Here is a 25444-nt window from a genome sequence, read left to right as displayed (position 1 = left end):
AACAATAAAATACAATAAAATTAATTCTATGTGAATTAAATTTAGAATGCACTAAGAAATTAAAATCTAATAGAAGCTAAAGAATTAGAAGATTTAAAGTATTCCATACTAGATAAATTCAGTTAGCTATCCATTAAGAGTCTTTTCCTCATCAAGGTCTTAAAATGAGCTAACGATTGACTTAACTTTTGTTGGTATGCATATTTTGTTTGCTCAGTCTCTCTCACATGTTCCGGATTGCCATCTTGTTGCAATTGTGTTGTAGTTCTAGTGTTTGTCATTAAACCGTTCAGAGTTTGCCATTATCGGGTTGTCTGGTCCTCATTACTGGTGCTGGGGCTTGCTGGCCACAGTGGAAGCTCCCAGATACCCCAGGCACACACCTTCCATTTCAGGGAGGTTGCTAGTTAATTTTGGAAGGTGCCTCAATAATGCAAGACATCTCATCTGTTTTCAGTGGTTATCAGGCTGACTGAATATTACAGCTACACCCGTACGCTGTACTCACTCCTCCTATTAATGATTTGAGATAGGCATATAGGCATTTTTGGTTTGGTTGGGTTTATCTGTTAAAAAATATAAATTATCTCTGTACAGTAAATGTTTTTTTTAACAATAGTCATTGGACTGAGTTCTTGATAGTTTCACCAGCAACAAGAATCTTTTCTGAATTTCTCAATACTTACTCAGCAATGAACAAGAATGGACAGACAGTGGACAAACCAGGATGGCACACTGGATACACCTAGATGGACATGGACAGTGGACGAACACGAATACACAGTGGACAATTTTGGACACATGGTGGAAAACTGGATGAGCATGAGTGGACAACTCTGGCTGGACAGTGGAAACCAAAAACATTCAGACCTTGAGCAACCAGGTAAATACACTGTCTTGTAACAATCGTGGATCATGTGTACTAAAGGCATCTGCAGTCGAGTGTTGATGGGTACCCTCGATTGAGGTTATCAATTGACACTCGACTGCGGATGCACATGATCCACTATCTTTGCTACTAGGTATTGTTGATGAAATTTAAGGCAAAGCAATGTGAACCTGGGAGAATCTCCTCGTAGCTCTCATTACTTTGGAACACCTTGCCATCAATAATGCATGTTATACTTCCAAGTAAAATTAGACAGGGGATCAAGCCTTTCCATTCAACCGGAAATCTTTGGTGCAAAACACTTTAAAACATGGTTTTCGTGATGTGTACCGCCTTTTTGAAAGCCTGTAATGGGGACTTTCAGAAACTTCATGTATCAGATTCATACTATACAACTGACAAAATGATATTTGTGCAATGCAAGCCAATTAGAAGCTAAGGGGAGTTTTAAAACCCAAAAGTTTCAAAGAAAAATCAATTACCAAGCTAAGTGAAATTTTCCAATGGGGAATTAAGGGTTTAAACTGACAAACCTCCATAAGATGGATATCAGAGCCCAGATTACACAGAGTTGCCATAATCATGCATTGTGCTCCTGGTTCAACCTTTACCTGTATCTTTGTGTCTTTCGCACTTTGCTAGCCATGATGTTCTTGCAATTCTGCCTACAGGCTTTGGAAAGATTTTAATTTACCAATTATTGTTTTGTTTGGTGAAGCTTTCTGCCTCAAACCCAAATGCGAGCGTGTGATTTTGCCGCTCAACAGCATCATCCAAGAACAATTCAGTGTAGAACATGAATTCACTGAGCTTGGCATTTCTGCTGTCCATTTGAAAGATTGAACCAGACTTTCACTTGAAACTGGACATTCTCCTGAAACTTTCCGCTGCTATCAGCAAACATGTCACCACAGTTGGATGATCTCCTATGTCAAATAATGTAAAAAAATAATGTAGAAAAAGAAAACAAAAAATACATAATGTAAATTCTTGGTTGAAACTCTGCATTTGAGATTTTTGCAATAACTTTTAGATTTACACCTACAGAGTGAGACGCAGAAGAAATCATTACAAGATGTCTCCTTTGCCATCTTTTTAAAACTTCTTTGCCAGTTTCGCTAAACAAACACGGAATGAAGATATACTTCTCACGGCATCTTTTTGCCTTGCTACTCAGCGAGAAGAGTAGAGTAGAGTGATTTTATTCAGGATATCTCTTGGGGTTTCTTGACAACAGGTGATAAAAGAGGACGTCAAGATAAGAAATCCTACACCGAAAAATCACATGGCCGTGAAAGGTCAAACTCCCTGGCTTAGGCGATAGTCCCTCCTTTTGCGTGCTCCTAGTCCCCAGGATTTTGCGGCTATTTTTCTCTCGCAGTTTTTTTTTTCACGTCATGGACAACAGACTAAGTGAAAGAGGGACTGCTCATAATCTAACAATAGATGGGCTTATATCTGGGGGGTACTTATATCTGGAACAATACCTTATAGGGCCTATATCCAGGGGGGGAGCTTACAACTGGGGGGCTTCAAAGTGGGATTTGACGGTGTTCCAAAAAAATAGAAACTTCAGATACAGGTGGAAAAGATCGACCTCAAGGCTTAGTATGGGATATGAATGCCCCCTTGTGATAATCTCTTGATATTCTCTACACCGACATGATGAAAAAAAAATGTCTGCGACATTCAAAATTTCCTGTTTATAGCATAATGTAATTACAAGAGTTGCGCATGTATGTAGCAATATTCCTGATGAAACACACAGTCGAACCTCCGATTGCAACCACCTCTTGTATGTGACCACCTCTCCTCAGTGACCAGTTTTCCAAAATACCCAAAGTTTCCAAGTTAAATCACTATATTTGGAACCTCTTGTAAGCGAACAGCTCTCATAAGCGACCACAACCACTTTTAGGGTAAAAGTTTGAAATTTTCTTTTGCTTTTAACCTCTGGTAAGTGACCACTTGACAAATAATAGAGCAAAAATTAGATAATAAAGTGTTGTAGCATTGTCGCATTCCTGGGTAGTATAAGAGATGGAAATTTCTCATTGGGAAGTACCAGAATTTTTTCCCCAAATTGACTTTTGATATGACTAAAACAGTTAAAACATGGGTAAGTTTCTGCAGTTACCATATGCTAATGAGGTACAATTTTGACCCTATATGGTCTGAGCCCCCCCGCCTAAACCACCTAGTAGACTTGACATTTTGGGTGGTCACGTACAGTACATCTACGATAGGTTTGACTGTGTTTGAAATATCACACCAAGACAAACATATCTGTTAATTAAGTACTAAGCAGTAACATTCAAATGATTTATTTACAATTGAATTACCGTTAAATTTATTGCATACTCATTGACTAATAAGGAGGGGGGTGAATTGGTTGTCGGATCGATCTTCAAAAGCACACAGATTGTGGATTTTTGTGATAAATCGAGCAGATTTGCGGATTTTGAAAACACAGTGGATCGTGGATCAGCTGTGAATTTTAGCACAGATTCTGGATTGTGCCTGTCTTGACATTTGGATCTTGGGTTCTAAACGAGATTTGGATGGTAGATCTTTCTTCAGCCTTGGTCGGTATGTTAATGAGTTCACCCAAATTATTTCAATTTTTGGACGAATCTCATTTAAACTCAGGTGTGAGACTGTTATTGGAATTGTACTGTGTCATAGTCGTCAAGCATGTTACCCTCTTTACTGTTTGTGTGAAGTTAACAAATGAATGGCATTCACATTTACCAGTTTACCTAGTTTGAACTTTAACACTTTTGTTTCCGTATGTGGTTTTGCAGATCGACGGATTTGGTGAAAAAAAGCCATAGATTGGCAGATTTGCATACCCCTATTCACCCCCCCCCCCCCCCAAATAAGAGAACAGTCACACTGATGATGTCCTTCACAAGCTAAGCGATTCTTGAAATTTTTTGCGAAACTTCTTACAACACATTATTTGAATGTTGTCATTTCCTGATTGAAGTTTAAGCAGTACAATTGCATGCAAATAGTATTCTTTTATCCTTGATAACCTGTCACCATGGAAGTGTCAAGTCACACGACCAACAGTTGACAAATAAAAAGTTTTCAATAGTAATTTTTAGGTTAAGTTTGAGCACTATACATGTGGCTTTGAATGCTGTTTTTGTGAGAAAATATTGAATTCAGCATGGGCACTTCGTTTCCCTCTCTCTTAGGCTAAATTGGGTCGGGAGAAAATTACCAAAATTGCTTAAGGTGACTTTAAGTCCATATCAGGTTCTACTGTAAGGAGAAAAGCACATGTTAGTTAAACTTTAATTTGGAATTTGATGAATGGACTCTATATTATGCTGTGTTCAAAATACTGATCTCATGCAAGTGGACTGAACTTGGTGTGGCAGGCTTTCAGGAATTTTTGAACAGAATAAATTAGGTTAAAGTTCTAGAAATTCCACCTCAAGTGTCATTCATGTAGTTTGAATTATGACGTGATTTTTGGAATTGTTTTGGCTAAAAGAAATTGTGGTTTCCTTGCAGTTTTGCCTACAAATTCATCTTTACTTGATTATTATGGCTTTTGCCTACAAATTCATCTTGGCTTTCTATTATGGCTTTCTGTATCTAAAATGTCCTAAAATAACAGAATTGAATTGTCATAAATTGCTTTTTATATCCTCTCACTGATGATAAATTTCATCACACTGTTATCATTTGAAGAAGACTGTGGATCCACAAGCACTGCCAAGTGGATCGTCAGCTACTGTAACAATACTAGGATGCACTTTATCGTTAATAAGAGGACATACACACAAAAAAGCTGGCATCAATATGTTAAATAAAAATAAGAATTTGTTTAGCATTCATCTGTAGGATTTCATTCTTTTTATGGGGCAAAATGTAGCTCTGAGAATCAAGAACAATAATCCTGCCCTGAGAACTAATTTAATTTGGAAGCTCAGGATGCTTGTTGGGTATACAGTACACCTATTGCAGACAGGGTGTTTAGTTTATGAAGATCCTTAAAGATCTTCGTCAGAATCTCTGAGGATCTTGATCCTTGATAATATCCTCATGAAGATCCTCGAGGATCCTTGAAAGATTTTTACCAGTAGAGTGAAAAATCAATGGAGTGAACAATATAGTTTGTGTAGTGTGCATTAGTCAGTTTTACATGTATTCATGTTTTAATGACTTGTTATCCAAGCATAGCTGTTAAGAAAGACAACAGCTAAACCCTTGCAAGTGATAAAAAATACATCTTTCAGGCTCCCTAAATCTCAGTTTGGATTCCAAAATAACCTATCACTGTGCTTGTTTCATCACAGGATGTTGGACGAGACAGAAAGCACCAGAGGACAGCACAGACTCAGAGGCCAGGAAAAAGACAAGAGTGCAGGCACCAAAGAGGATGCTTAAAGAGTCAAGCTACCTAGTAGACAAGTTGACAAGATGGCTAATGGTATCATAAGTACTTTATTTAATTAGAATAAGTTGGCCCTGCCCGGGAGGCCTTTGAACGCGGGGTACAGCTGGCCCGGGGTTTTCCTCCCAGGAGCAAGTGGACGTACGGGGAGGTTTTTCACCCAGCTGTTGTTCCACAACCCCTGTTCAGGCTAGCTGGTTATTTCTTTAGCTTGACATAGTCTTCAACTAGACTCTTGTAACTAGTTGATTCTTTGTAAACTGCTTGCACTTGTTTGGAGCAAGTAAGACTGAGGAAAAACCTTTCATACAGTCACTAACTTAGTAGAACAAACACCTTTTGACTGATACGAACAACAGGTGACCTTTTCATGACCTCGGCAAACCAATCAACAAACTTTCGCTTCAAAAAGACCCAGCATAAACTTGACTAACAATAGATGGATTGAAACGGAGAACATCTGACACCAACAACTACTACATGTAACACCTTTCAAATGACTTATTCATGACCTAAACAAACCAACAAACTTTAACTTCAAACAAGACCGACACAAACTTGACTTACACTAGATGATGTGACACTTCACAACATCTAATACTGACAACTTTACACCTCACAGATGACTTACCTATGACCTCAACAACCCAACCAACAAACTTTAACTTCAAACAGAACCAGCACAGACTTGACTAACAACAGATGGATTGAAACTGACAACATTTATCTGACATCACCAATTACACACTTATACTGTGCCTTTATTACTTATTCATTACTTATTTATTACTTATTCATGACCCAAACAAAGCAACCAGCAAACTGAACATTATTTTGTAACTTCAAACAGAACCAGCACAAACTGCAACAACTTCTGACAAAAACAACTACTTACACCTTACAAATGACTTTTTCACGACCTCATCAAGCCAACCAACAAGCTTTAATTTCAAACAGAACCAGCACAAACTTGACTTACAATGGATGGATTGAAACTGACATCTGACATCAACAACTACTTGCACGTTTACAAATGATTTATTCCTGAGCTGGACAAACCTAAAAAGCTAGACCTGACTTCAGCACTTCAATTGAATCCTAAGATACTGTCATTGACACTGCTACACTGCAGGCTTAACTACCAACTAACAAACTCTGTACCACAATCACCAAATTGAATACTTTACAGACTACAGTAACTGAACAAACTGCATACCAATGCAAGGATTAGCATTGAGTCAGATAATATTATCTAATGCTACATAAGTGTGTGTGCCACCATTATTCAAATAAGTGCTTTTTCTGAAAGGAAAATTATCTCCAAACATTTTGGTACTAAATATCACCATAGATGTACACTGGATGTGATTAATTGGATCAATGATTGGAGTCATTAACAACAAACTCACTTTGAACTAAATTTCAAGAGTTTATTAATCAAAATTCACATTATTTGCAAACACAAGAAAGACACCTGTCCAGTAAATTATTTTGTTGTGAGGCTTTGTACTGATCTTGGCAGCCACCTGTAAGTCTCAATTCTTTTGGTAAGACTCAAATTTAAAAATTTGCAAAGTTATGTTTATCTTTACAGGAAAAAAAACTGCTAGGAACTAAATATAAATTATGGTAACTATCCTATTGGTCATATGCTAAGGTTCCATCTGTAACCTTAAAAATTAGAACCACATTGAGTAACTTACAGCAAATTAATTATGAGAAGGATGCAGGATGTCCAGTTTTTCAATGTTCAGCTCTTGCAAATTGGGGTGTGCTTCATCACAGGCTAAGAAAAATTAATATAAATTAGTTGGTGGAACTCTTAGAATTTAACTAGCAAAATCTAATACTTCATGGCCCTAAGGATAGCTTGTTAAATGATTACTTCTTATCTTAGTGTACAATGTACTTCTTTCATAAAAAGTAAAAAATATTTCACTAATGAACTCTTTGCGAGCAACAATCAACATCACGCTGCCACTCAACCTTACTACGTACTGTAGCTTTCTTAAAATAACTATAAAATGTTTGTTTTTGATTAACAATCTCTTTTAAAACTTGTGCAGGAGAGAAATTTAATTTTCTTTGGGAGTCAGTAGTTAAAAACTAATTTCCTTTTAGATCCATCTTCACCATTTTAAAGTGCTTGGCAGCTTGATGGTGGTTGTTTAATTTCATAAGCAAGGGAAAATTTTTAATTATAAATTGAACAATCTCAATGTACACTTAGTAAAGTGGATCTGCAAGCTCATTAGCACAAACTTTAACTATTGCTAGCCAAAAATATTCACTTATCTCAAGCAAAACAGCATTTCTAACTGTAAGCAAGGTTAGTTCATGCCATCTTTTTTACCTTCTTGTCTACATCATTGATTACTTTCAAGACTTACCAGAATTTTCGTTAAATAAATGCAAATGTTCTTGGCCTTAAGCCAGAAAATATGACACCACCTGCTTGTAGGAAAGTTTTTGAGAGTCAGTCTTACTGAAAACAAAATGTTATCAGAATTTAGAATTAAGCAAAATTTAATTTGAAGGTCTTCATTTCAGGTTTGTTTTAGAATTGGGATATTTTCAGTTTCGAAAGTGTTACTTTCATTTTGTCTTCAATCTCTCAATTTTTTGTTCCAGTTTTCTTGACTAGCAATGATATTTAATATTAATGTTAAGCACATTTAGATCAACAGTCTGCATTTTACCTTATTTCTAAGTTCCTATGTTTTTTTGTTTATTTAGAAACAAATCTTGATTCCCTCACATCAGTATAAACAAACATTTTACATCCTCATCAAGAACTACACAATGCAGATTGTTGGTGAAAACCAATGTATATTAACTTGCTTAATGCACTAGTTTCTTGGTTCTTTCTTAGTGTTGCAATGAAGGTTCTCTAAGGTTTCCTTTAAACTTTTTCAGTGATTTCCCTGTTGCTCCAAAAAATTCTCAGAATTTATCAGGACTACACTCCTGGGCTTTCTCGGTTGCTCCAAAAAATTCTCGTGATTTTTTAGGACAAGAAATTCTTTTTATGCTCAGTACCCTGAATGCAGCCTGCTCGTGGTTAAGGTTTCTGGCTTTTTTTTTCTGGACTTCCATCACTTAGAAAGAACCAAGTTTTTTCTATATTAGTCTATTGATAATGCTAATGAGCTTGCATGTATCTACTAATTAAGTTGTTAGGATCTTATTTAATTCCAGGACAGAAGGTGGCACACACATCAAGACCGAAGATTGGTCATATTCAAATCTAGCCAATCACGTCCCTGCTGGGTTGTGGAAGCTCTGCCTCTGAGAAGGTGTGTGTTTCTGATGTCCTCTGAAATATTCCAACTGAGAAATCCTGGGAAACTTTATCTGATCCTGTAATTCAAGCTGGGGACAGTTGGGCACTTAGAAGAGTTGGCCGTTTGCTCTCAAGTGGGGTGGACAGTGTGAAGGAAGGTGAGAATTTGCTTTTCATGTCTTTAGGGTTGCACTTAATTTGTCACAATACCACATCATCAATTTCGGCCTAGCAAGATGCTTGTTTGCAGTCAATGTATCAGGAAATGTTCCACAACTGAGGACGTAAAACAGGAGTGCTAAATTGTGGGGCTCAAGGAAGGTGCATCTCTAGAGAAAGCATAGACAGGGGAGATCACTGAATTTCATCGGTCTGACCTGATTGGATTTTCACAAATGACATTAAATTGAGCTGAGTCACTGGGGGTCTCTCTGATTGTGGTTGCTACTGGGTCAGGTTTTCTCTCTTTTCTAGTTTTTATTAAAAAATAAACTTTAACTTTAAAATAATAAAGTTAAATCTTATAGACCCAATTATAAACAAAACATCTTTTGAAAAAACAAATTATTACTAAGCATTATATTAAATTTTCATTTTCCTTTTTGTCAAATTTAACATCATGAACTTAATTGTTTTCATTCTCTGTTTTCATTTTCATTGAACTTATAACATATTAATTTTTGATATTCGAAAAATTCCTTTCATTAGTTTAATTGACACTTCACAAACTAAGGAGGACTAGTAAGCACCAGCTGTTTGGCACTAGGGTCTCTGGGATTGCCATGGTAACCAACATGAGCTGTGAATGGTCAATGGTTGCCTTGGTAACCATCAACTAATAGCCCATGCTAGTTACCAAAACAATCCCAGGAATCCTTTTGCTGACAGCTGATGCCTAGTCTTCCTCAAGTTTCTGGAGTGTTTTATAGCTTATTTGTCAAGTAGAGGTTTAATAGAAACTGATATATGATAGGTGTTGAAGAATAATTCTTCGTTGTTAGGCTTGTTAACTGTTAAATAAAACGGCGGCATTTCATTTAACAGTTAAGTAGTCTGTCGAGGAGCAATTCTGAAACACTTTGCATTGAGTTAAGCACTTAAGTTTATTCAATTTCTAACCAACCGAGCCAATTAAACAGGAATTCAAAACTTTCTCCTTAAATAGATATAAATTAAATCAATATAGCATTTCTTTTTTTTTTTTTTTCCAATAGCAATAAAAATTCATGATCATAAACATTTTTTGAGGGGGTGTTTTTTGGGGGTTGGGTTTAATTTCTTTTCCACTAAAATCCAGTAGAATTAACTAAATGCTCCTCCACAAAGTGAGGCAAGAAATTGTGTGAGCAGAGAAGTCACGGATGCGAAGGACGCTACAATCTCTTGGAATGGGAATTTTAGATTAATAAACAACAATATTTTAAACCTTTGCAGTGGAAATTATTGAGTCAAGATGAATTTTAAAACCATTTCAAGCCAAAAGTCGGCCAAATTAAAATAAAAACAATCGCGACAAAATTTATTAGTCAGCAATTTTCTAGTTTTAAATCAACGCGCACATGAATATTTAACTTAATTCTTAAGCACAACATAACTTAAGCTCTTACTTACTCCAAAATTTTTAACATTGCTAGCAGAGGTTCGGCTTAAATCTTTAGTTTGGTTTAGTTTTCAAATAACAAGACCCGCTCAGCTTCGTACGTTAATTGCTCGTCTCAGATCACGTATGTTCCCTGGAGAATTGTCTTTCTAATTGATCACTCATTCGCGCGGGAATTGGATTTGCATTTGAATAAACAACTCTCCAGAGTAACGTCACGTGATATGAAATACGACAATAAACAAACAAGCTGAATAAGCATAACAAACTAAAACCCTTTGCAATCTTTTTATTTTTAAATCAAAACTAAAGCTTTTTTCTAATAATCGGCCAATTTCTTTCATCCAAATTAAGGAGAGAAACTTGACATCGGTAGCTTCACAGATGAAAGACTTTTAGTGACTTGTGCTCTTTGGTGAAGTTTGTGGACTGACGGTCGGTCGGAGGTTTGGTCGGAGGTCAGACTGGCGGATTCTGTGTTCAAATCTTTCTTTGATTTCAACGGTGATGCACTGAAATTGAGCGCCATACTTTAGCGCTTCAGTTTTTCTTGTCCAGGTTGCGGACATTTCCAACTTAAATGGGTTTTCATCCAAAATACTCCGGGAGGGCGAGCTTATTGTCAAATCTTTAATTTTTGCGATGCATTGACTTGCGGATTAGCATCTTGAACCAAATTACGAATTTGGCATGTTAATTACTTTACAACTCATTAATTCCAAAATTACTTGAGTGGGCATTGTGGCAAATTACGACTGAAACCCCGAAGGCATGGGAAGCAAACTCTCACTTTCCTTTACGCTGTCCACCCCATTTGGGAGCAAACGGTCAACTCTTTCAAGTGTCTACCTGTCCCCGGCTTGGATGAAAGGATCAGATAAAACAGACCAGGATTTCAAAGTTGGAATATTAAATGAGGACTAAAGAATCAACACCGACTTAGAGAGGCAGAGTGGAAGCAACCCAAAGAGCAGGGACAAGATTGGCTAGATAATTTTTTTTTATTATTTTTTTTCTCAATAAAAGTAATGGACAATAGAGACAATTTTTCTTTCAATAAAATGTTGTTATCCTTCTATCCGTGTTGTTTTACTAGCTTTGCAATCCAACCATTTGAGTGAACCAGATAAACTCACCAAGAATAAGCCAAGTTCTGGAAAAGTCTTGATAAAACGTTGCAGTACCATCAACACTTAGTTTTAGTAAACTGCTCGCTTCTTATGTCAAAGTACGCCACAGATACGTCTTTTAAGTACTTCAAACGAATGAAATACATTTAGAGAATTTGCACCGAATTGTTTTAAAGCCTAACTTAAAATTTAAACATATCTGTGGCGTACATTCGAACAGAAAGAAACCGTTTACTAAAACCAGTCTGGAATCGTACCGCTTAGTTTTAACAAGACCTCAGTTACTGTAAACACAAGTGTTTCAGTCCTAAGCTGAACACATCAATTCTCCTTACTAATTGCCCCAAGTAACGTGATTTTTCTTTTGAGAATTTGGTATCAAGACAACATCCCGAGTTGATGATTTTCAAATATATGAATATTGTAAGGAGAAATAATATGCTCATCACTCTTGGGACTGCCTCAGAGTACGTTTCCCAAAACCTCTCCAATGAAAGAATGGTTTCTAAATAATCGCTGAAAAACCCGAGAAAATTCACAACCGTGTCAATATTACTATATTGATGTTTTGCCGGCTTATATTTGCTTTCAAGACAAATAGAAATGGCTCTGAAATGTATTTGTTGTACGCACGGGAAATACATCAACTACAGCGTATTTTCAAGTGCATTTTCAATTCTGTAATTTCCGATCATACAACATCAAGAAATTCATTCAAAAGAACCGTGAAACTGTAATTCTAATTCTGCTTAAGACAACTGGTTTGAAATCATAAAAACAAGACATGCAAATTTCTGCATGCTGCTTGCACTTAACGAGTAAATTTTTGCATATTAACAGATCAAAATTCAAATAGTTTTAACTTTTGCGATTAAATACTGTTATCTCTATCTTGTAGGTGCTTCTTAAAGAGTTCGTCTGCTTTAGCTGAAGATCTTAACTCCACGAGACTTCTCTACATGCACTTGCATTTTTCATCTTGCGTGACATTATTAGGTTCTTTTCGTAACATGAAGTTAATCAGTCACGCAATAGTAAACATCCGTCGTTTTAGAAAATGATATTTACAGACTTGATTTTTTAGACAATGTAGAGCAAAAGCGAAAATTTCGAAAAATTTTGCTACAATCTTGAATGTGCATTTCGTTTAAGATTTTGAAGGCCTCTGAAGGTATACTGGCGGAGAAGAGAGGAAATGCTTTGAGAAACGTACCCATCAAGGTTTACAGTAAATAGAGATACAGTCAAACCAATCCAAAGGTGACCTCCTGTGCACTTTGCCAAACCAATGTGGTGCTTATAAATTATAGATAAATTCCTCTTCCAATAATTTCGCTGCACGAGACAATTTAGGACTTTTAGAAAGTAGTCACATTTCAGACACGAGATGCACCACTTCCTGCGGGTCACTTTCCACAAGGTGGTCATTTAGAAAGGTTTGGCTGTGTTTAATACTTCAGACATGCAATGTACTGTACCAAGAGTTTTCTTCAGTGACTTTTTAATATTTTTATCTTTTAATAATTTTCTTTTAAAATGTTGTATGTATCATATATATGTATCATATGTATCATATATATACCGAAGTTCAATACATCATCTGCCAATCAGTTTAAACCGTTGGTCAGTCAATCGGCCAATCACAGATTCTGTCCATTGGTAATTGAGTGAGTCAGGCAGTCACTCAGCAGTCTCTCAGCAGTCAATCAGTCAGTCAGTTGACAGTCCATCAGTCAATCCATCAGCAGCCAATCAGACCGTAATGAATAACTCAATGAGAGCCATTCAGTTGGTCAGTCAGTCAGTCAGTCAGTCAGTCAGTCAGTCAGTCAGTCAGTCAGCAGTCAATCAGTCAGTCCACTAGCAGTCCATCAGCAGTCACTCAGTGAGTCAGTCAGCAGTCCTGAAAAAGTCAGTGAGTCAGTTATGAGTTAGCCTGCAAGCAGGCTCACCTTTAAGTCATGCTCATGAGTGGAAAACAGATCCGGTGGGAAGGAGTCTGATGAAGAGGTACCAAGAAAGTGACTTTTTCATCTCATGGCTCGATTTCGCACTGGTGGCTATGCCGCGCACACTTGTGCTCCAGCATAAGCCTACTCGCAGGCTAGTTATGAGTCCATCATTCAGTCAGTCAATAAAGCCTCAGTAAGTCAAAAAGAGAGTCATGGGTCAATTAGTGAGTTAGTTAGTCATGAGTCAATCAGTCAGTAATGAGCCAATCAGGCGGTCAGTTATGAGTCAATCAATTAGTCAGTCAGTCAGTCTGTTTGTCTGTCAGTCCATCAATCAGTCAGTCAGCAGTCAGTCAATCAGTCAGTCAGTAGTCAGTCTGTCAACAGTTTCTTAGTCTGTGTTAATCCATTAGTCAGTTTGTCAGACAGTCAGTCATGCGATCAGTCAGTCAGTCATTCTTTTTATGTTTGAGTTATTATAGTTTGGATCTGCGAGGTTTACTGTGCCAGTTTCAGGATCATTTCCACAGAATGAAATTTTGGTTTCTCTCACTTTTACCTGGAATTCTCTCCCATTGTTAATGTATAAAACAAACGGGATAGACCACGGCTACATGCACTTTAACAATGTCAATCAGCCAGTCAATTGGTACTGCAGCCCAATTACTCATTAAGTTATACAATTGCCAATTTAACAATTTTCTTTGAAGGTGAAAACGCAATCTAATCCTGAAAGAACATCTTACTTTTGAACATCCCTTTTGGTTGCAGAAGATAAATTTAACAATTTCATGGATGATTGGTTTAAAAGAGTGTGACATAATAGCCTTTCTTACTCATTGGGTAAATAATCAAGGCACAAACTGCATGTCTGAAGTCAAATAATCAGAGCAGAACTTGGCTTATTCAAGAGCTTTGTTTACCTGGTTCACCCAAGTGTTGGATTGCAAAATAGAACATGCAGCCCTTCTTAAGATAAATGCTTGAAGATTTAGTCCACTTTGTCCCTGTTGGCACCTGATCTGGAAAAGAAAGAAAACTTATTTGTCAGGCTAAGAGATAATTTTATACAAGGTTTTATAATTATTACCATGTACTTAACGTTACACTTAAGAGGGTTACACAGTTCATGAATGGAAAAAATAGCGAATCCCAGATTATGGATATCAAAATTTCATTTTCCTGAATCACAAAAATCAGCAAGCAAGGCACTCTCTTTAATAACCTGCCCTTACACTCTAAACATTGTTACTAGGTCATGCGCAATTTTTTGAAAATCAAGTGAAGGACATCAAGGAAAGGTCTGTTACTTGGTTGTTTCAGATGCCTTATGAAATGTTACAATAATTATACTGAGGTCACATTTGATGTTTTCAGTCTTAATAAATCTTCTGGAGGACTTGCGTCTCAAAATCACGTAGAATAGAGTGATTAAATCTTGAACAGAGTGTGTGCATGTGACGTCATCAAATTCTCAAATCCAAGACTAAAGGTTTTATCCTCACCAGGCATACAGAGGTAAGAGGAACTAAATTTATGTCTGTTTACAACTTTCCAACTCAATAGCATCCTTTGTTTTGAAACCAGCACATTTTGAATTTTGGAGTTATGGCAGTGCGTGACATGAAGCTAAGATCACGTTTGTCGAAAAATATACACTTATCTCATAATTTTTAGCCATTTTAGGAGTTAAAGTATTAGGAAAAGTTATTAGGAATGTGTAAATGTTTTTTGGTTCAGTTCAGAAAATCAGTTGTCTAGATAGCCAAAGTAAGTTCCGGATGTTTACACTACTTTCTGTCCACCATATTGGAGGACTAAGGAGGTCCTCCAACATGGCGGCTCCATAGTAGGCTCTATAATTTTGCGCGGAACATTTCAACAAATATGGTTTTTGATTTTATTTTCTATTGCATGACAATACACACACTCTATATCAGTTGCCAATTCAAGTTCTTCACAGGTCACGCAAAACCAAGTCACAGATCACGAAGAATAATTTCCTAAATTCAATTTTCACGGAAAATAAAATCAGCTAATCACGCATCACAAGAACACCCCTGTATGGCCTTCAGTTATCTAAGAGGGAATTTAGTCAACACAGTGTTGATGTCTTGTTGACATGATCTCAAATAGTCTGTGAATCAGTCAGCTATGACGTCAGTCAGTCGGTCAGTTTATCTGTCTGTCTGTCTGTCTGTCTGTCAGTCAGTCAGTCTGTCAGTCAGTCAGTCTGTCTGCCAGTCTGTCTGTCTCCCTGTCTGTTGATCTGTTGGTCTGTCAGTGTCTGTCTGCAATTCAGCCAATCATTTTATCTGTTAGTATATTCAGTTGCCAGTTTTCAGTCAGTCAGTTAGTCACTCAATCACCTTGCTTGCCCTGTACAATTGCTTAACAAACTGCCCAAGGGAAGCACTCATTGCTACTTACTTCATTGCTACAGAAGTTCACCTGGTCAGTATGTCAAATAGTCTACATATCAGTTTATCAATGAGTTAACCTGCTAGTCAGCCTGTTTGCCAGACAATCACCATGCCAGTTCTACTAGTTGATTTGCTATCATAAACAATTACATGTACACAGGCAATGAATAAATCAGTTCAGAGACCAACCAGAAGTTTAAATGCAGTTAAATGCAATTTAACGGAGTTAACAACAAAGAGCGCCAGTGTTGTCTGGAGTCAGTAGCGTTTCATACATGGGCATGCGCCAGATCCCATGTGCTCTTTGACTGAAGTGTGTTTAGCGTTACAGGCGCTAGCGTGTTATTTGCGTGGCAGTTCATGGGACCTCATCTTCAAGGCTTCCTCCCGGAGTAGCGTGTGCATTATTTGTTCTTCGTTCTTCGTTTTTTCGAATCTTGCCGTTGTTTCTTTCGTTTGGTATGGCACATCGTCGTGCAACAAACAACAGTGTGGCCGCCATGTTGGATTCAAGTCAGCTTTCTTCTTCAGCCGATTCTCCCTCTTCGGTCGTACGTCCTCCCATTTCTTCGACTCCGGTGTCCACTCCGCCCTCCTTCGTCCTCTCTCAACAGGACCTCAGTCAAGCGTTTTCACAAGCCTTGGGGGATACGTTACCTCGCATTTTGGCGGCTTTGCAAAGTCACTCATCGAGTTCTTCGACAGCGGGAAATGCGGCGTCGGGCACGACGTCATCCGGTTCTGTTGTCATTAACCAACCACTGCCTTCTTCTGCAGGCCAGTCCTCAGGTAATTTGGTCGTTCCTCCCTTTATTTCAACATACTGCACGTTAGGCAATTCTTCTTTATCTTCGCCATCGTTGTTTGGTTCTCGTGGTGCTGCGAATGGATTGCCATCTTCCAACCAGTCTTTCACGCCATTGGTCTCCTTTGGTTCTAATTCCTCCATCGCCTCTACCTCAACATCCCTGAATAGGCCGTTTGTTGTTGGCCCCGGTTATTCCCCTATCCCGGAGAAGCTGGTGACAAAAATTAGGTCTGGCCAATTTGTGGATCTTGCTGACTTGCTAGCAGAGAACTTGAAAGCCCAGGAGACAGAGCCCCAAACGTACCTTGATGGCAAACTTCTCGTGAGTTCTTCCAAGAAAAGGGTGCAAGAGATCACTGATATCGTGACATGGGTTGAAGCATTTACTGTGTACTCGTGGATCTTCTGCTGTGCTCATTCTTCCAGATGGCAGGACATGACACAATACAAGCTGCTAATTCTCAAGACGTCGCGCCAGTTCCCTGGGAAGGCTTGGCTCCATTACGATGTTGCATTCCGCAAGGACGCAGCTGCTGCAGGTTTGGTGGACTGGTCTCACATGAACCATGATTTGTACAACTTCCATACTCTTTCGTCACCTCTTCCCCAGTCAAGCCAGCAGCCAACCACTTCGTCTTCAGCTTCAATTTCGATAGCCGGTTCATCCACCTTTTGCCGATCTTGGAATGATGGCACCTGTCGCTGGACCTTTGGTCAATGCCGGTACCTCCATCGCTGTGAGAAATGTGAAGGTGATCATTCACGTGTCAACTGTCCATTTTGGGCCTCAACCTCTTCCTACCGGCGCTCCCAGTCAACTCCCCCATCCCAAAGCAAACGTCTGCGGCGTTGAAGTGGGATCCAAACCATATGTAAATAGCGTACATTCATCTTGTTCAGTTTCCTTTTCAAATTTTTTGATTCCTGTTCCTGTTAATGTTGTTGTTCCTGCACCACAAGATGCTTTTGGCAATGACATGCCCTCCGAAGTGGCACACCATGCTTTGCCCTCTTGTTCTTTGTCCATTTTGGGCGCCCCGCAACAAGACCTGGTCCCCCCCATCCAGAGTAACCCCCATAGACGCGGAGGAACTTCGGCATGAACTGTGTTCTTACCCCGACCAAACGCAAGTGGAGTACGTGATTTCAGGTCTCACAAATGGTTTTCAGCTGGGTTTTGACCCTCGGGCGGTATCTTTAAAATCGGAGAATAAAAATATGCCTTCAGCATCCCTTCAGCCTTCAGTCATCGACCAGTATCTCCTCACGGAACTCGACAAAGGCCGTGTAGCTGGCCCCTTTGCTATAGCCCCTATCCCAAACCTCCATGTGAGTCGCTTTGGAATTATCCCGAAGAAGTACCAGCCTGGAAAATGGCGGCTTATCTTGGATCTGTCTAGTCCTTTAGGCCATAGTGTCAATGATGGCATTCCAAAAGAACCCCTTTTCAGTGCAGTACATGAAGGTGGATGATATCATCGATGGGATCATGCTTCACGGCAGAGGAACGCTGTTGGCAAAGTTCGAAGTGGAAAATGCTTACCGTAATGTCACTGTCCATTCTGATGATCGTTACCTACTTGGTATGAAGTGGCGTGGGAAATATTTTATTGATATGGCGCTTCCATTTGGACTACGCTCTGCTCCTTTCATCTTCTCGTCCATTGCAGATATGCTCGAGTGGATCCTCAAACACAATTATAATGTGAATTTTCTTTTACACTACCTGGATGACTTCCATACATTGGGCCCTCCTAACTCACCTGTTTGCCAGAACAATATTGATACTTGTGTTAAGCTATTTAAAAAGTGGGTATTCCTCTTCACCCGAACAAATTGGAGGGGCCATCCACTTGTTTAACTGTGCTCGGTATTGAGCTCGATTCTCTCTCACTTCAGGCCCGTCTGCCGCAGGATAAGTTTGATCGTATTGCTGCACTTCTGGAAGCCTGGTCCCTCAAACAACATTGCACACGGAAGGAGCTGGAATCTCTCACTGGCAATCTCCAACACGCATGTAAAGTAGTTCCTCAGGGGCGTACCTTCTTGAGACGCACGATCAATTTATTGTCAGCCTTTCGACGTGATAGCCACCCAATTAGGATCAACCAAGACTTTCGCTTAGACCTTCATTGGTGGCGAGAATTTTTCCATTCTTGGGGTGGTCTCAGTTTCCTGCTTTCCCCACAGTGGGCGACCTTGCCTGAATTTTACGTTTCCTCAGATGCTGCTGGTGCTCGGGGTTATGGTGCAATTTGTGATCATGAATGGTTTGTGGGTGAATGGTCAGCTGTTCAGCATCCCTTGGCAATTGCCTGCAAAGAGTTGTTTCCAGTGGTTATTGCAGCTTCCCTATGGGGCCACCGATGGGCTTCTAAACGAGTTGAGTTCTGCTCCGACAACATGGCAGTCGTTAGTGTTTTGCGTTCGGGCACCACGAAGGATCCGAACGTGATGGTTCTTCTCCGTCACTTGTCACTTGTGGCAGCCCGACATTCCTTTGCCTTTACTGCCTCTCATACGCCAGGTAAAGACAACTCGATTGCTGATGCCTTATCTCGTTTTGATTTTCAGCGTTTCCATCATCTTGCTCCTCATGCAGCTCCTGGGGCGACTCCAATTCCGTTAACGCTGCTGGCTCAGCTGCCCGTAATTTGACAGATAAATGCCAGTTCTATTTGACCAATGGCCTCGCACCGTCTACTCGCCAAGTTTATGCTTCGGCTCGACATCAGTTCTTAGATTTTTGTCACTAATTTGCCAGTTACTGGGTGCCTACGGATTTGGGCATTTTTCTCGGGGCTCTGGCCTCCCCATCCATGAGCCCCTCTTCTCCGAGCTGGCTAGCGCGCTGCTCGGAGGTCCTCCGGCTTGGCGTGGGGGCTCATGGCTGGCTTGCCAGGATTTGCCAGCCATGGGAGCAGTCTCCATCTAGGAGCTGGCTGCCAATAGTGGAAGCTCCTGAATATCACAGGCACCCAGCCTCCATTTTGCGATGCAGTTGTTAAATGCAGTTAAATGCAATTTAACGGAGTTAACAACAAAGAGCGCCAGTGTTGTCTGGAGTCAGTAGCGTTTCATACATGGGCATGCGCCAGATCCCATGTGCTCTTTGACTGAAGTGTGTTTAGCGTTACAGGCGCTAGCGTGTTATTTGCGTGGCAGTTCATGGGACCTCATCTTCAAGGCTTCCTCCCTCCCTCCCATTTCCCTCCCTCTTTTCCACTGTTCACACAGTGTGACGGGTGCCTGCTCTCCCTTCTGCGTGGGGGCTCATGGCTGGCTTGCCAGGATTTGCCAGCCATGGGAGCAGTCTCCATCTAGGAGCTGGCTGCCAATAGTGGAAGCTCCTGGATATCACAGGCACCCAGCCTCCATTTTGCGATGCAGTTGTTAACTGGACATTTTGTCAATAGTTCGTATAGTGTGATCGTCTGGGTGAGTATAGTTCTGAAAAGAACTGTTGTTGGTGACTGACGTTTCGACATCCTGAGTGGAAGTCATCTTCAGAGTCAAGTGAATAGCGTTTGTCAGTCGATGATGTTATAAGTCTAGTCCGTTGAACGTGATTGGTCAGTATAGCCATGATGGTATTGGCTGAAAGACTCGTGTGAAGTTTGTCATCAGTCATTGGTGGGTTTCGATCCGTCCATTGTTAGTCAAATAGGTCGGTTTTTGGTCCGTGTATCGTTAAGTCGGTCTGTTAGAAGTCCGTTTGTCAGTTTCATTTCCGTCATGGATAAGTCGTTTGTAGGGCGCCGGTAGTTGTTGACATCTGTTAAGAGGCATTTGTTCTAGGTTAGTGTACCAGCTTTCCAGAGTCAGTCATTGAAAATAGTTTGTACTGTAGGTTAAGCACTGAGCAGAGTCCTAGTCAATGTTGTGGTTTGTTGCTGGTTAATATGATTGTTGGCATCAGACCTAACAATACCTAACAATAGACAGATCGAAAGCCACCAATGACTGATGACAAACTTCACACGAGTCTTTCAGCCAATACCATTATGGCTATACTGACCAATCGCGTTCAACGGACCAGACTTATAACATCATCGACTGACAAACACTATTCACTTGACTCTGAAGATGACTTCCGCTCAGGATGTTGAAACGTCAGTCACCAACAACAGTTCTTTTCAGAACTACACTCAGCCGGACGATCACACCATACGAACTACTGATACTCCTGGGTTCAAAACATTTACTATTTTGTCAATAATACTTTATTGGGATAATTGAAGGATTTCATACAAACAGGGTGTGTATCGCTTTTTGGGCCAGTTTTCATTTTTTGCAGGATCGAGCTAATTTTTGGCAGACTGACTTGTTTTGACACGAAGAGCATTGTTGCATAATTGATTTTGTTGTTTAGTGTTAATTGTTTTTGCACTTCGTTTTTGAGAAATAACATATGCAGAAAATTCAGTTTTCCAAGCGGCATCTTTTGGAGTGAATCCTTCGAAGGTGGATTTCAACGCAACGTAAACTTAAATGGTTACTTTGAGCAGCTTTGACAGCACGGTTTTTTCTTAAGGTTACGGTATACCTTCAGGGGTGTCTTGCGTGCAAGCGATGTAGCACGTAGAGTTTAAACGGTAGACACCTAAATCCCTATATCAAATTAAAGCTTATAGAGCTGGCTATCAAACTATTCCAAGAATTTTGAAATAAAATGAATTGTCGAATTTTTCATGACCACTAAATGCGAGCGCCCGAATCACCTTTCAAGAGCTACAAGTCAAAACAATTTTTTTTTTGCCAGTTTCATTTTTTCCTCGAGTTTCAGGGCCCAAAGCACTTAAAAAACGTGTCTGCGTTTTGCCATATTCAATTGCAGTAAAAAGTTACAGAACATTTTCAAAATAGGATTAAAAAAATGTAGAGTGATCGTACAAAAATCGCTCTTGAAGAAAATATATTTCGAAATTAACAATTCACCAACATGTTTTTGTAGTTTATATGTTAAACTAGCTACTGTCCAAATTTGAGGGCAATTGAACAAATTCCCTTTGAGTTATAACTCTTTAAAGTGTCTGCTTTAAGCAAAAAAAATTATTTGAGAAGGAAGCGTAAGAAAAATCTTCTGCTTTGCAAACAAACTCCGCCCACAAACACATTCAACTGGGTTCTCAACCTCATTCCCAGGGTCTCTCATCTTACCCCCCCCCCCCCCCCCTTGGAGCGAGCGAGGAGAGACCCTGATTGGGTCTGGTCACGTGCCACTTTGACAATTGAGAACATCAGGGAGGGGTCCTCTGTAATCAGCAATTTGTCGCGTTGAGCTTTGTCGAATGTATTGCGCTGCAACTGCCATTACCCACAGCGTTTATCAATACTTAGCTTTCAGGCTGAAATTTCGAATACTATCTATTCCAACGTTTACCTAAAGGTTAAGCAAGTCTGTCTTAAGGCAATTTAGTGGTTGCGATTTTCAGTGTTGCCGTCTTACCCACTGGATTTATGGAAAGTCAGTCATATTTCAACTGGAGACGTCAAGCAGCGCAGTTTCATCCAATAGTAATTGTCGTTTCTTCTTTGAATGCACTCGGTCAAATTGATGCAAAAAAACATAAGAATGTCTCTAAGAAAACGTATAGTGTTCTCAAAGTAAAGCTACGGCAGTCTCTGAAGAAAAGCTGGACGAAGACAAACATGATATTCGTGCAACGTACTGTGCTTGAAAACAGTTCTAATCAAATAGCCGGGCCCGGCGTTACCTGCGGCATCACAATATAGAATGCAAGTAAGCAAATATGTTCACAGAATATTTTAATCTTTGTACCTGGAGAACCAATACTTAGAGCCTTAAAATAGAAACAAACCTAAACAAAGTATAAGCATGGCATGGCAAATTACAGAGGTGTCAAACTCTGAGAAACGACGTGCAGTTAACAGTGGAAACCATGCAGACCTACAACCTCTAAAAATATGCTGTAACACAATCAAATGACTCCACTCTACTTATATTTTCCATTTCTTCTAATAACACGACATAAAAAGTGCCCCTCAGAAACACGCTTGAAGCAAAGAGAGGTTGAGAGATCGAAAATTAAATGAGAATGTGCACAATTGTCACGAACCATTGGAGTCACGTATACTTCTTTATTAACGACACAATAAAAATTATATTTTTCTTTTTCTAGCCTCCTTTCGGTCAAAGATAAATCCAGTTTATCGGCAATGACAGCAAAATGCATACCACCATGAGTTTATTGTATTATCCTTCACGCTCTGCAAAGTTCAGGGCACTGACGGCGCGGTGACACTTCAATAAATCTTTTCACCCTTTTGCTCCTTTCAAACTCGAAGTGACTTTGGTTTTCAGTGATCAATTAAAAGGCCCTGAATTCTCTAAAATTATTTAATCGCTGTTTACAAGACCTACACTTCATTCTGAGGTAAAAATGAGTCAAAGATCTTCCATACACAGCCTCTGCTGCGGTGTGCAATTCTCCATTCGCATTCTTGAGGAGATTTTCACAATATGTAACATCCTTCACTGAACCATACAACCTTAAGCGACTTGAGTTTCCGCTATCAAATGATGGATAAGTTTTCCTCGGTGTTCACAGAATATTAGCGCCAGATCGACATTGCCGCAGAACATCATATCGTTCTTGGTTTACTTTGGTGACAACACATACCGCACTCCCGTGGGCTAAGTATAGACAAAATTCCTACTAGGCCGCTCATCCCTTCAATAATTTAATTGTCATCTCCCAGATTCTGGGAGACAGGTGACCAGACCCAACCAGGGTCTCTCTTCGCTTGCTCCAGGGGGCGGTAAGATGAGAGACCCTGGGAACGAGGTTGCTGGGTTCTCAGATACAGCTCCCTCCACTGAGCCAATCAGTGCAGGGAAAGTTTACTAACGTTAATGTCCTGGTGAATAGAATCTCCAAAAGACCCTTGTGTTTCGCAATGCGCTCAAGGCGCCGAAGGCTGAGAGATAATTTTTCCGTAGCTCAGTTTTCCTTGAAGCTGGTCACTCTGGCAAAATGGGGAAGACAAAAAAAGGATACAAACGCTAGAGTGGGTGGGCGAAGAAGACAAATAAAAGAAAGTGCGGCAGAGCAACTGTGCGTGGTTAACTGTGCATGGATAATATTTCAGTGGGTCTCAATGAGTCCAACGATTCACCGATAGCGGATTCATCGGGGTCTTTGTCAACATCCCTGTTATTGCTGTCAAGTCCCTAAATTTTTACATAATCTCTTTTCCCTTGATTTTTTTGCCTGCCTTATACAATCACTATAGCTTCATCCGTGTGGCAAACTTTCGCATCTTTACTTATTGATGTATTTTCACTCGTTGTTCGCTGCTTTCAGTTTTTCGAACTGGTCCATATTTTTAACATGGTCTGCCTTTACTTACAACTTAATAGAATTACACCTAATACCAAAAAATGTTTTAGCAGCAAACAAAATAAAACGCCTGTTCGGAGCCCACTCGCCCGCACGGGCACACAAAGATGTCAGCGGTAGTCAAAACAGCTCATGAACATCTGCTGATCTTATAAAGTCTGGATTTTTGAAAGCGTGTCTACACGTGTGGAAATAACGAAACTCGTGAAGGCTTTTACATGAAAACAAGTCCGGTGACCCCTTCTTCTTATTGTTTCAATATAATATTATTATTGGAGGAAACGTCAGAAAAAATATAAAAAATTATATGGAAGGAAAATTGTGCAAATTGTTGTTTTTACAAGTTTACAAGAAATCGGCTCCGTAAAATTATGTTAAAATTGTTCTGCATTTTCATTTTCAGATGCCAAAAGCTATTGATTAAAAAACACTCGGGGGACACTGGGTTAATTTTTTAGTTATTAGTGACATAAGCGAAAAATCAGGTCTGGAAAATCCTTTTGGAATGTTGCCATGGTAACTGCTGACAGCAAAATGACAGCTTTTTTTAGGTCAAGTATAAATTATGTAATCCAAACCTACAAAAATATTTCAGTGGCCCTGGTCTGCCTTTTCGTTCTATTCTTACAAAGTTATGAGCCGTCAAAAACCTGAAAACTGGTACGAGCCACCTTAACACCATGTTGACACCTCAAAATTGGCCGGAAAAAGGAGCAAAAATGCCTTAGAAAATTAGCGGGGGTCTTCGTTTTAGCGTTTTTGGGGTCTTGGGATCGTTTTTAGAGGTCTTCGTTTTACAGACATCCCATGATCGCGTAAGAGTTCGAACTTCAAGCTTGAGACTCACGCCAAAAGGTGTGAAAGTTGGCAGGCATAGAATTTGTCGCTTTGTTTTTCTACCAACGCGTATATATTATACCCGTTCAAGTAGTTTAAGCTTACATTAAATCAAACTGAAACGCAGTCACCTTGTAAATTTTAAAGTTTGTGAGTTTATACTATTAAAGTTTAGACAGCTTACCTGCATCCCGCAGAGCACCGCATTAATCAACAAGCCAAACGTCTCCTCATTCCTCCTCCTGCCTCTGACCATAGTTAGTAGAGGAGACAAACTACTTTACTAACTATGCTCTGACATGTATTAAAAGGGAAAAAAAAGTTACCTAATGTCTCACATCAAGTATTTCACTGGATCAAGCCGCTTTAAAACATGCACAAATAACAAACCTTTGAACGTCGCTGTAGCACGTCCCTTGCCCACATGCAAAATGGCAGCGAGGACACGACACCTGCAAAGACCCGTGGGAAATATCAGGGTAAATGGGGAGGGGAGGGAGGGAACTCCATGGCTATAAGCTATAGCCTGCCTAAGCGCCGCTATCTGGCTCTTTGTTTTGGCGCGCGTGCGGAATAACCTGCGATTTCTGCAATCAGTTTTTTTTAGGATTTATTTTAATAAATTATAAATTAATTTATTATCAATTTGTATAGAACATACTAGCATAACGAGAGAATCGCAGTCGCTTCGCACAAAGATATTCTACAATTCTAAAAATAAAAAACAAACAATAAAAAGATTACAAT

The 25444-nt window shown here is 39.6% G+C and overlaps 1 protein-coding gene and 1 long non-coding RNA gene across 3 annotated transcripts in view; one reads left to right on the top strand and one right to left on the bottom strand.

The window, feature by feature from the left end:
* The window catches only part of LOC110064678 (uncharacterized), a 14854-nt gene extending 3593 nt beyond the window's left edge, over positions 1 to 11261 (top strand). For both annotated transcript variants that reach the window (XM_089274671.1, XM_089274670.1), the window contains exons 3-4: positions 691 to 883; positions 5203 to 11261. In XM_089274671.1, the coding sequence (XP_089130797.1) occupies positions 703 to 883; positions 5203 to 5345 (324 nt within the window). In that variant the 5' untranslated portion in view covers positions 691 to 702 and the 3' untranslated portion in view covers positions 5346 to 11261. The remainder of the gene's footprint in view (positions 1 to 690; positions 884 to 5202) is intronic.
* On the bottom strand, positions 9772 to 25444 carry LOC110064662 (uncharacterized). The gene is made up of 3 exons (XR_002298348.2): positions 25088 to 25444; positions 24882 to 24991; positions 9772 to 14287 (listed from the first exon to the last, which is right to left on the bottom strand). It is a non-coding gene; the product is annotated as an uncharacterized LOC110064662 (long non-coding RNA).

Source organism: Orbicella faveolata, unplaced genomic scaffold, assembly GCF_042242905.1.
Source record: "Orbicella faveolata isolate gen_17 unplaced genomic scaffold, um_ofav_v1 contig_36, whole genome shotgun sequence".
NCBI classification, from domain to species: Eukaryota; Metazoa; Cnidaria; class Anthozoa; order Scleractinia; family Merulinidae; genus Orbicella; species Orbicella faveolata.
Note: the sequence above shows the minus strand (reverse complement) of the source record. Positions and strands in the feature narration are given on the sequence as shown.